The sequence below is a fragment of the Psammomys obesus genome, unplaced genomic scaffold, assembly GCF_907164565.1.
Source record: "Psammomys obesus unplaced genomic scaffold, mPsaObe1.curated_primary_1811, whole genome shotgun sequence".
NCBI lineage: Eukaryota > Metazoa > Chordata > Mammalia > Rodentia > Muridae > Psammomys > Psammomys obesus.
Window position 1 is genome coordinate 11,922,258 of NW_026595981.1, and position 12,233 is coordinate 11,934,490.

Genomic DNA, 12,233 nt, shown 5'->3' on the forward strand with positions numbered 1-12,233 from the left:
CCTCTACAGTGTTGACTTTTGTGTGGATGATGGGGTCAGACTTAGGCCTTTATTCTCATACAGGAAGCACTTTACCAGCTCCACCATCTCTCCAGCCTCAGTATTGACTCTGGTGATCTTTTTTTTTCTTTCTTTCTTTTTATTTGGGGGGGGGGGGGTGTGTCGGGGTGGATGGGCGTTCTTTGAGACAGTTTCTCTGTGTTAACACTAGCTGTCCTAGAACCTGCTTTGTAGACCAGGCTGGCCTTGAATTTACAGAGATCCACCTGCCCCTGCCTCCCGAATGCTGGGATTAAAGACATGTGCCACCACATTGGCCCTATTTTTTGTCTCATATATATATACACACCTATATATGTATGTATATGTATGTATATGTATGTATGTATGTATATATATATATATATGTTTTGCCTTCATGCATGTATGTGTACCATGTACATGCTTGATGTTCTTTAAGCTTAGAAGTAGGTTTCAGATTCTCTGGAACTAGAGTTACTGTGGGTGCTGGGAACCAAATGTGGGTCCTTTGCAAGTGCAGCAAGTGCTCTTAACTGCTGAGCCGTCTCTCTAGCTCCTGAATGAACTATTTTGTGTGTGTGTGTGTTGAATTGGCTCCACAGAGTAGAAAGAGCAATTATTTAATACTATGACATGTAATGTGTAGGGTTGGAGAGAGGGCTCAGCAGGTAAAAAGGCTTGATGTTTCTTTCAGGGGACGGCCTGTAAGCTCCCTCTTCTGGCTCCACAGGCACTCTCACACATGTGGCATATACCCACATAGACACAAACTCATATATAAATAAAAAGTAAAAAAAAAAAAATTACTGGGTCAGTTTTAGTTATCTGCTATTTATATATACACATACACACACATATTTTTTTGGAAAAATGTAATAATTTTCAAAGAAATACTAAATATATTTTTGGAATATATGCTGTTGAAGTTGCCAGAATGAGAATGTTTTGTGTTTTTTTTTTTTTTGTGTGTGTGTGTGTCTTATTAATAATCTACCAGCAAGTATTCTTATGAAGAATGGAATCATTTGTAACACTCTTTCCATATTAAATAGCTGAATTGCATGCAAACTACAAAGTTCTTTTGAAAAACATGGTAGGTGAATTGATTTTAGCTGATCTTGTATGACTATTACAAATTTTTCTTGGCAACACTAGGAGGCTATTCTAGGTTGAGGGTTCTACTTAGATATAGCAATAGGATGTATAGACAAAACAGCTCTTTATCATTTGTGGTACATTGATTTGAAATCTAGTGCATATATTTAGCAATCTTGGAAAAAGAACTATCTTTCTATGTAGTTCTGAAAAAAAATCTTTATGAACTAGAGAAACACATTGAATTTAAAAACATCTTTTGTTTGACATGGTGGCATGTGACCAATAATTTCAGCATTGGAGAAGTGGAGCCAAAAGAATCAGTTCAGGGCGTTTAGCACATGGCCAGTTCTAGTTTTGCCTGGAATGCATGAGACTCTTGGAAAAACCCCAAACAAAACAAAATCCTTTTTGTTTTAGGGTATTTTTGGATGCATACTAGCCGTTTTCGTTTAAGCCCGTGTGTATGTGTACATCAGTGTACCATGGCACTCTTGTGAAGGTCAGAGGACAGCTTGCTGGTATCAGTTCTCTCCACTGTATGGCTCACAGGGATTAAACTCAGCACTTGTCAGGCTTGGTGAGAAGTGCTTTTTGCTGCAGAACCATCTCTTAGGTCCTTTTGTTTTTGTTTTGTTTGTTTTTCCTATCTGTAAATCCACATTTCTTATTTTTTTCTTTAAATGATTTATTTATTTTTATGTGCATTGGTGTTCTGCCTGCATGTATGTCTTTGTGAGGGTATCAGATCCTCTGGAACTGGAGTTAAAGACAGTTGTGAGCTGCCATGTGGGTGCTGGGAATTGAACCTGGGTCCTCTGGAAGAGCTGCTACTACTCTTAACTACTGAACCATCACTGTAGCCCTGGTCATTTTGTTGTTATAGAGTAGTTTCTTATTTGAAATGTGACTGGGGCTTTTTACTGTTACTGAAATTTGGTTACCTTGTTACCTAATTTTTTCTGTCTGTTTTAAGACCGGGTCTCATAATAGCCAAGATGGTCTCAGACTCTGTAGTTGAAGCTGGCTCTCATAATAGGTATGTGCCAACATACCCAGACAGTTTTGTAATTATAGATGTTTTTATTGCTATGTCTCTTAAATCATAAGAAACTTAATTATACTGTTTATTTTTGAGAACTTCATTACATTTATTTGTGTTTGTTTGCTCACGTAGGTATGAGTATATGCATGTGAAGGTCAGAGAACAACTTGTAGGAGTTGGTTCTCTTCTACTGTATGGATCTTTGAGCTTGAACTTGGGTTATCAGGCTTTGTGGTAGACACCGACCTACTGAGTCATCTGACTTTGGAGGTTAGAGGACAACTTGAAGGAACTAGGTATTTTCCCCACTATGTAGATTCCAGGGATTAAGCTCAGGTTGTGTGGCAAACATCTTTCACCCTGCTGACCCCAGATTTATAGAGTTTTTTTAAAAGCAGTGTTACTTACACAATACAAACAGTTAAAAATATTGGTTATGACTGGGCAGTGGTGGTAGAAGCCTTTAATCCCAGCACTGGGGGGCCAGAGGCAGATGGATCTCTGGAGTTTGAGGCCAGCCTGGTCTACATAGTGAGTCCAGAACAGCCAAGATTAGAAAGAGAAAGCCAGTCTCAAAAAAAAGAAAAAAGATATATATTTATATATGTATGTATGTATATACACATACACACACACGTATTTCTAGGTTATGAATTTTAAAGGGTTAATTAGCTATTTCAAGAGTAAGTACAAGGTTGCATTGCCATGTTCTTCTGTTATAAAGGACTCTAGTTAATTTATTTGATCTTTCAGGAAAGAAATGTAGAGGCTGTAAGAAGTGCCAAGGACGAGCGTGTTCGGGAAATTAGGAACGCTGTGGAGATGATGATTGCACGATTAGACACACAGCTGAAAAATAAGCTCATAACACTCATGGGTGAGTGCATTCTATCCTGCTGGAGAACAGCACATCCTGACCTTGCTTGTGGTCCAGTCTTCAAGGAGTAAATTAAAGAATTGTTAATGCTAGGATGCAATCTTAGGTGCTCCATGTTGTGTAATCTAGACTATAAGTCTGACTTCTGTTAGGCAGTGATCAAAACAAACTTTTACAGCCATTGTATGAAAATCCTAAATGGCATGTGAACTTCATTATTCGTAAGTTTTTTACCCCCTCTCCCTCACCTACTGCTGAGCCTGACAGTCTCAATTCAGTTTGCAGGACCCACATGGTGGAAGGAGAGAATTTACTCACACAGTTGCCCTCTGACTGCCCCATACATGCTATGGCCTGAATGGCCTCCACCTTTCAGTAAAATAATTTAAATCCCTGGCTGTTTTTTGTTTTGTGTTGTTTTGCTTTGCTTTGTTTTGTTGTTTTGTTTTGTGTGTGTGTGTGTGTGTGTTTGAGACAGTGTGTTACTGTGTAGTTCTGGCTGCTCTGGAATTCACTGTGCAGATCAGGCTGGCTTCAATCTCAGAGAGAGAAATCTATTTGCCTCTGTCTGTTGAGTGCTAGCATTCAAAACACTACAGCTGGCTAATTTAAAAAGAAAATAAAGTACATAAACTAATTAGTTTTCTCTGTGAATATGATTTTGAATAGTAACCAAATGCATGTTTGTATGTGGCCTTGCTTTTTGTTTATAAGTTTTCCTGATTTCTTTAGTTAATTAAAAATCAAGTATGTCAGCAATACAGATTTTTAAAATTTAATTTAAAAATGTGGTGTTTTTTTTTTTTGTGGTATATACATGTGTGTGTAAATATACACACTAGTATGTGCATATGCAGTGGTTAGAGGTTACAGTTGGGTGTCTTTATTCTTTTCTTGTTTGAATTTTGTTTTTAGATTCATTTTAGTTTTAAATATGTGGGTATATGTGAATATTTGTACATATGAATGCAGGTGCCCAAAGAATCCAGAAGAGGGCATCAACCCCCCTCCCCCCCACATATACATACACACAGAGTTGTTGGTAGTTGTGTGCTAGGACGCTCCGTTTTGGTTATCCTGACCGATCACAGCTGCTAGCATCTCCTTCCCCAGCACTGAGGTTCTAGGTGCACACTCCTGTCCTTGCCAGGTCCTCATGCTTGTGCAGCTACTATTTAACCTGTGGAGTCAGCTCCATGACCTCTTGACGCCATAATTCAACAACTCACTGAGTTAAATAGTATTCTTTTCCAGTGCAGTTATTGTCTGTAATGTGGATTTTTATTTATTTATTTTGCGGTACTACAGATTCAACCCAAGGTTGTCACTGTACATTTTTTTTACCACTTATTTTAGGTAGTGTCTCACATAGCTCAGGTGGCCTCAAATTGGCAATGTAACAATGTAACTAATGTAATTTAGTAGGGCCCTAAATTCTCCTTTTGTTTGTTTGTATTTTGAGACAGTGTTTCTCATTGTAGCCCTGGATGTTCTGGAACTTGGATCTGTTGACCAAACTGGCCTTAACTCAAGAGTTGTGCCTGCTTCTGCCTCCTGAGCACTGGGATCAAAGCTGTGCACCACCACAGGCTGATGACCTTGAGTTCTTGACCCTTTTGTCTCTACCCTCTGTGCACAGGGATTACAAGTTCACCATAACTGGTTTATGCCCATCTAAATATTAACCTAGGCTAATAGGTTTGTGTAGGCTAGGCATGCACTCTACCATACTGTAGCCCCAACCTGTAAGTTATTTAAGATACGTAGGGTTACCTCCTGTGTTCTTGTTTCCAGGCTACCTTTTTAAAATGTATTCAGCTTCTTAAAGCTCTAGGAAAGTCATTGGGGTAAGTGTAATAAAGGTTTGCTCAGTTGCAATGGATCTCTTTTTGCAGAATGACCATAGGAAGTTCATTTCATTCCTAAACCAGTAGTGAATCTGAATGTTGTTGTTGTGCTCCTTTTAAACAGGTCAGAAGACATCTCTTACTCAAGAAACAGAACTGTTGGAATCTTTACTTCAGGAGGTAGAACATCAGGTGATGAAATATGTTTGTTTATGTGCTGCTGGGTGAGCATTAAATATTAAATAGAATGAAGTAGTCTTTGCTGGGCATGGTAATGCACAGCTGTAATCTTTAGGAGGCTGAGGCAAAAGGACCATGAATTTTCTCATTTTAAAGATTTATTTATTTATTATTTATACAACATTCTGTCTTAATGTGTGCTTGTGCATTGGAAGAGGATACCATATTTCACTGTAGATTATTAGGAGCCACCATGTGGTTGCTGGGAATTGAACTCAGGACCTTTGGAAGAACAGCCAGTGCTCTTAACCTTAACAGCCATCTCTACAGCTCAAGGACCATGAATTTGAGTCCAGCCTATGCTATATAGAGCTTTTGAGGCCATTCTAGGTCACATAATACCTGGACTTGATTTCAAGAAACAATTTATTTATCCTCTCTCCCTCCTTTTTTCTATTTTTTGAGGTAAGATCTCATAGTGTGCCTTAGGATGACCTCAGACTTGTAGCACTTCTGCCATTGTTTCCAGAGGGCTTTGATCACAAGGTGTGATGGTTTGAATGAGATGTCCCATATTTTTAGGCTTTTGAAGTAGTCCACATTTGGTGCAGTTTGGGGAGCTTTAGGGGGTGTGGCCTTGCTGGAGTAAGTTTATGTCTTGTGGGCTTTGAGGTTTAAAAACCTCCTGCCACCAACTCCTCATTCCCATCTCTGTGTACTCTGATGGCTTCCTGTTTGTGGTTGCAAATGTGAGCCCTTAGCTTGCAGCTTGATTTGGCACATCTTCCCTGTCTAGTGAAACTGTAAACCCCAAAGGAAACCCTCCTTTTCTAAATTTCCTTGGTCACAGTGTTTTATCACAGCATTCAAAAAGTAACACAAAGAAAGATACTGTACCATATCTTTTCAAAATGTTTTTCCCCAGCTTTTAGCTAGGGAGAGGAGGGGAAATCCAAAGATATCTGTGCTATAGTGAAGATTTTTATAGAGTAGGTTTAGCTGAATCTTAAGATTTTTAAATAAGGTCCATGATGATATATCAAAATAGAATAACTTTTTTTTTTTTTTTTTTTTTTTTTGGGTAAAGCCTTGGAACTTGCTAGGTAGACCAGGCTGGCCTCAAGCTCTCAGAGATCTGTCTGCCTCTTACTCTTGAGTGCTGGGATTAAAAGTATGTACCCCCATGCTTGGCTAGAATTACTCTTTTTGGGGTGGGGAAAGAGGGACAACCCAAGACATTTGAAAATTTGTAAAATTTTCCCCTATGATTTAAGTAGTAGATTTAAGGCAGATGGTTATTGCCATTTACCTAAATATATTGATTTTCTGTTAAAGTTTAGCATTAAAGAAATACCTGTTGAATCTCAGACAATAGGTATTGTTTTATACTTTTTAAAATTATGTTATTTTAAATTATGTATATACATGTGGTTATGTGCATGTGAATAGAGCTGCCTATGGAGGCCAGAAGAGAGCGTTGGATCTCCTGCTGCACTATATTATAGGTGTTTGTGAGCCACCCAGTATGGCTGCTAGGAATTGGACTTGTGACTTCTGCAAGAGCAGTACACACTGTGAACTGCTGAGCCAACTTTCCAGCCCCATTTTACCCTTATTTTCTTTTCAGGAAGCTTATTCTGATTTGTTTGTTTGAGATAGCATCTTGAGAGTTATTCAGCACATACTGTCCTGGAACTTGCTGTGTAGCACAGGACGGTCTCCCTTTCATGGTTCTCTTGACTCAGCCTTCCAGGTGTTAGGTAGAATTACAGGAGTGTGTATCACACCCAGCATAGTAGGCCAAAGACTTATCCCTGACATGAATTGTCTGGCAACCTTCTGCTGGAGTAATAGGGTAACTTTATGCCAGCTGCAGTGTACTGAGTGCGTGCCTGAGGATTTGTTTTGTTTTTAAACAACTGATGTTAACCATAATACATGTGTTGAAAGTATGTGATTTTGTATGTTTGACAAATGTATATTTTTTAAACCATCACTGTTGTTACAAAGATGAATATACATTTTTATTTTTGTACATCTTTGTGTTTTGTTCACTCACTCTTCTCTCCATGTAGCTCCCAATTTGGTTTCTATCAAACATTGATATTTTCTATAGCTATATATAAATGGACTCTTGATATTTTTCTATAGCTATATAAAAATGGACTCTCACATACTCATGTTATATTTAAATTCTTTCAGCAAAATTATTTTTGAGTTTTATTCATGGTACTGACTACATCAATAAATCTTTCCTTTTTTGTAATTGCTTAGTGTTCACTTTATGTTCAACTGATTATATTCATTTGGGTTGATTATAAACAACAAAGACTAGCTGTAGTTGGAATAGCTAGAGCTACTATGAACATTCCCATACAAATCTTTACATGGATATGTGATTTCTCTTCCTGTGAGGTCTACTTAATACAGATGGCTGAGTCAAATGTAGAAAAATGTAGTCAAATGTCTGAAAAAAATTTTTAAAATAAAATAATTAAATTTTGTTTTCTTTTGTTTTATTTATATATTTGTATATGTGACTGTGGGGTGGTTGATGCAGAGGCCTGAAGGGTTGGGTCCCTCTGAAGGTGTCGATGGTTGTGGGCGCTGGGAACTGAACTCTGCTCCTTTGAAAGAACACTGCATGCTGATGGTTGCTGAGCTATCAGTCCCGATTACAGCCCTAATTTTTAAGTAATTGCTGACAGTCTTCTGAACAAGTTGCTTATTTTATATTCCTGCCTGTATTGTATAAGTTCCGTTGCAGTACTGCTAGCACATGGCATAATCTTCTCAAAGTAGCTGTTTTTATGAGTATTTTTATGGCAGTAATTTTTATTTATGTTTAGTGATATTGGGAATTCTTACACTTGCTTACCATGCATATTTGTTGAAGTTCTCTTCAAATCTTCTGCCTATAATATTATTGAGTTTTTTCTTTTGTTAGTTTTTTGTTTGTTTTGTTAGTTTTTATAATTCTTTGTTGTTTGCCCTAGCTAGTTTTTCTTAACTTGATGCAAGTTAGTTATTTGGGGACAGGAACCTCAGCTGAGAAAATGGCTCTAGCATATTGGCAATAGACAAGTCTATAGGCTATTTTCTTTTCTTTTCTTTCTTTTTTTTTTTTTTGAGACAAGGTTTGTCTGTGTAGCCTTGGCTGTCCTGGACTTGCTTTGTAGGCTAGGCTGGCCCCAACTCACAGTGATTCACCTGCCTCTGCCTGCCAGAGTGGTTTTGAAGTTTTTATTTGTTTTTTTTTTTTTAAGATTTATTTTATTTATGTATACAGTATTCTGCCTGCATGTGTGTCTGCATGTCAGAAAAGGGCACCAGATCTCACTATAGATGGTTGTGAACAACCATGTGTTGCTGGGAATTGAACTCAGGACATCTGGAAGAGCAGCCAGTGCTCTTAACCTCTGAGCCATCTCTCCAACCTAGGCTATTTTCTTGATTGATGATTAGTGTGGGAGGGCCCAGCTCAGTAGCTGCTGCTAGGCAGGTGGTCCTGGGTGGTGTAAGAAGGCAGGTTGGATAAGCCATAGGAGCGAGTCACCAAGCAGCATTCCTCCACAGCCCAGGCATAAGTTTCTGCCTTGAGTTCCTGCCTTGACTTTCTTCAGGAACAGAGTATGACCTGAGAGTTGTAAGCAGAAATAAATTTTTGCCTCTCTTGAAGTTGCTTTTGATCATGTGTTTTGTAATAGCAGTAGAAACCTAAGACATCGTATTTTAAATGAGTGTCTAAGTTGCCTGAACTTCCCTTGAATTTAGTGTCTTCCTGCCTCAGCCTCATGCAGAATCTTTATATTAAAAAAAAAACAAAACAAAACAAAAAACAACAACAACAAAAAAACAGATGTAAATCCTTATCTGGTAAATGCTTTGTAAAGTTTTTTTGTCTTTTTAAAATTTCTGTGTGTGTGTGTGTGTGTGTGTGTGTGTGTGTGTTTTGTTTCTCTAGACAGGGTTTTTCTGGGTAGCCCAGGCTGACCTGGAGCTCACTCTGTAGACCAAGCTGGCCTCAAACTCTCAGAGATCTGCCTACTAATACCTCCCAAGTGCTGGGATCAAAGGTGTGCACCATCACCGCCTAGTTGTCATTTTGATTTCTTAAGTAGAAAATTACAAATTTTGCCAGAGTCTGATTTGTTTTTTGTGTTTATTTTGTGTCATATTTAAGATTTTCTCTTATGTTTTTTCATAAATGTTATTTTAGGATTTATATTTAGGTCTATGATATTTTTTTAATTTTAAAAAAGATTTTTAATGTATATTTGTGTTTTGCCTGCATGTTTGTCTATACATGCAGTGCCCACAGAAACCAGGAGAGGGAGTAAGATTGCCTAGAACTGAAGTTCTACAACCTCAGTGTCATACTTAGGAATACCATCCCCCTTCCTTTGAGTCTGGGTTTCCTCTGCCTAGAGCTTACCAATTAGGCTAGTCTGGCCAGTGAGCTCAGAGTCCTGTGTCAGCCTCCTCAGCACCAGGATCATAAGCATATGCTACTATGCTCAGTACATTGGGAAAGGCCAAGGAGGACGACAAGCTTTTGTTTGGCTTCTCCTGTGTAGGAATGGACAGGGTAGGTAGTTATGCCCGGAGTTTTAGTTGGATGATTTAAATTATGGGTTCTAAATGACTAGTGAGCAGTGCATAAGGTGACGGAGCAGGAATAAACACTTGTTAGGAAAGCTTGATGACCTATGTAAAAATATAGGAGAAGAGAATAAACTACATAATTATTCTATGACTTCCACGCGCATCCTGTGGCATAGCATGATCCCATACTGACACAAACAGTTGTACAAATATAATAACAAAGTTAGAAACATCTAAACTATAGAGTTGTCTCTGATAGTCTGTGACTTAGCCACTGGGATGGTTAAGGTAGGGGAATGTTTTCTCCTGGGGTATATAGGCTCTGAATTCTATAGTGTACATATCAAAGATATGCTCCCATTTGAGCATTCTGCTGGCCAGAGAGTGGAAGACTACCCCCAGCCAGGAGTATTTTAAGATGTTAAAAACACCGCAGTATCCAGGCTGGGTGTGGCGGCACACGACTCTAACCCCAGCACTTGGAAAGGCAGATGAAGTGGGATCTCTGAATTTAAGGGCAGTTTGGTTTACATTAGAGAGTTGCACGCCAGCCAGGTCTGTATGGTGAGACTCTGTCTTGAAAAATAAAAGAGAGAAAGAAAGGAAGACGGAAAGAGAAGAAAAGAAACAAGACGGACACAGCGGTGAACTTTGTATTTCCCGGGGCAGTGCAGAGAAACCATGGATCCCTGGACCAAGCTGGCCAGCCTTACACACATGACAAGTCCCTGGCCAGTGAGAAACCCTTTTGGGGAAGGTGGGAGGGTACACACATACAAAAGTGTCTGACACTTGAGCGTGACACTGAAGTTGTCTTCTGGTTTCCATGTGTACACACAATTAAAAAGCAGCCAGGTACAGTGAACAGGTAGAATGGGTGCCTAGGTAGCCAGTAATACGAAATTTCACTGATTAAACAGGGAAATGGAAAATAAAACCATAAGAATACTGTGATATACCTATTAAATTTATAAACAACTATAGACAAAATTATAAATGTTGGCAAAAGATATATGAAAAGGAACTCTTTTTTTTGACACATCTCTTGGATCAGTTATTGGTGCAATTTGTTAATAGCATGTTTATTAGTGTGCCCTAATCAGCAATTTCAGTCCTAGAAAGACTGGATGATACCTACAAGGAGCGACGTATGAGGATCGCTTTTCATAATTATTTAGTAATACTAAAGACTAAGAAACATCCTGATGTTTATAAATTGTGCTGTTCACCCCAAGGTGTTCCTCTGAAACTACTGAAATGAAAGGCAATTTGTAACTATATTGAGACGTGGTGCAGACCTGTATGTAGCACCAAATATTTGGAAGACCTGTGGCCAGAGGATTTGTAAGTTTGAGGCTATATAGTGAGACCCAGTCTCAGAAAAAGATAAAAACAAACTGAAGTAATACTGAATAACAAATGCATCCAGGAAATAACCCGTGTTTATATAAAGGTAAAAATCCTTAGGGTGTTGTTTATGTGTGTACACATTATTTACTTCTGATGAACTTTAGCTGTAGGGACAGTCCCCTTTGGAAAAGGCAGTCTTGGAATGTAGGATGCACATAAAAGCACTCATTGTTTTGTGCAGAATACTATGCTGGATAGTTTTTATGTCTACTTGACATAATACTTGACTTGATAGTTTTTATGTCTATCTGAGGTATTTCAAAATTGCCTCTATAAGATCAGGCAGTAGGCAAGCCTCTAGGACGCTTTCTTAAGTAGTGATTGATGTGGGAGGGCCCAGCCCATTGTGGGAGGTGCCATCCCTGGGCTGGTGGTTCTGGGTTCTATAAGGAAGCAGGCTTGCAAGCCATGAGGAGCAAGCCAGTAAGCAACACCCCTCCATGGCTTCTGCCTTAGCTCCTGCCTTTGGATTCCTGCCCTGACTACATTCAGTGATGGACTGATGTGGAAGTGTAAGCCAAATAAACCCTTTCCTCTCAATTTGCTTTTGGACCTTGTGTCACATCATAGCAAGAATAGCCCTAACTAAGACAAATACATGTTAAAACTTTTATGTGTGCACATAACATTAACTTAAAAGCATACCCTGCTTTAGGTTGTATATTCATGCAATCCTAGCACTTTAGAGGCCGAAGCTGAAAGATTGCCTTGAATTCAAGGTCAGTTTGGGCTGCATAATGAGTTCCAGATTAGCATGGGCTACAGAGTAAGAACCTGTTTCAAAATATAAAAAAAGGGGGTGGGGTGAAGAGACCTGGTCAATGCTGACACTTAAAAATGTGAATGACAGAATATATAACACACTTGTAGGGTTTGTTTTTTGGCCCTTTTATAATTTACCCATATCTTCATTATACTGATCACATGGTATCATTATTTATAAAACCAAGGCTTCATGTCTTGATGTCTATCATATTGCTCTATTCTAAAGTGCTATAAGCTATGGTTACTCAAAAGATGTAAACCCAGTTGAAATGACTGTGTTAACTTCTGTCACTGTGACAAACTACTTAAGAGAAAAGCTTATTTTCATACTGTTTCAGAGGGTTTGGGAGTCTATGGCAGGGCAATATGTGTGTCATGCTGCAAGAAA

General features: G+C 38.7%; 1 protein-coding gene across 2 annotated transcripts in view; it reads left to right on the forward strand.

Moving 5' to 3' along the window:
- Trim37 (tripartite motif containing 37) overlaps positions 1-12,233 on the forward strand; it is a 126,473-nt gene that overhangs the window by 15,336 nt on the left and 98,904 nt on the right. Inside the window, exons 7-8 of one of the 2 annotated variants that reach the window (XM_055620446.1) lie at positions 2,915-3,038; positions 5,010-5,077. In XM_055620446.1, coding sequence (XP_055476421.1) covers positions 2,915-3,038; positions 5,010-5,077 — 192 coding nt within the window. The remainder of the gene's footprint in view (positions 1-2,914; positions 3,039-5,009; positions 5,078-12,233) is intronic. The other variant, XM_055620447.1, reaches the window with a different exon arrangement.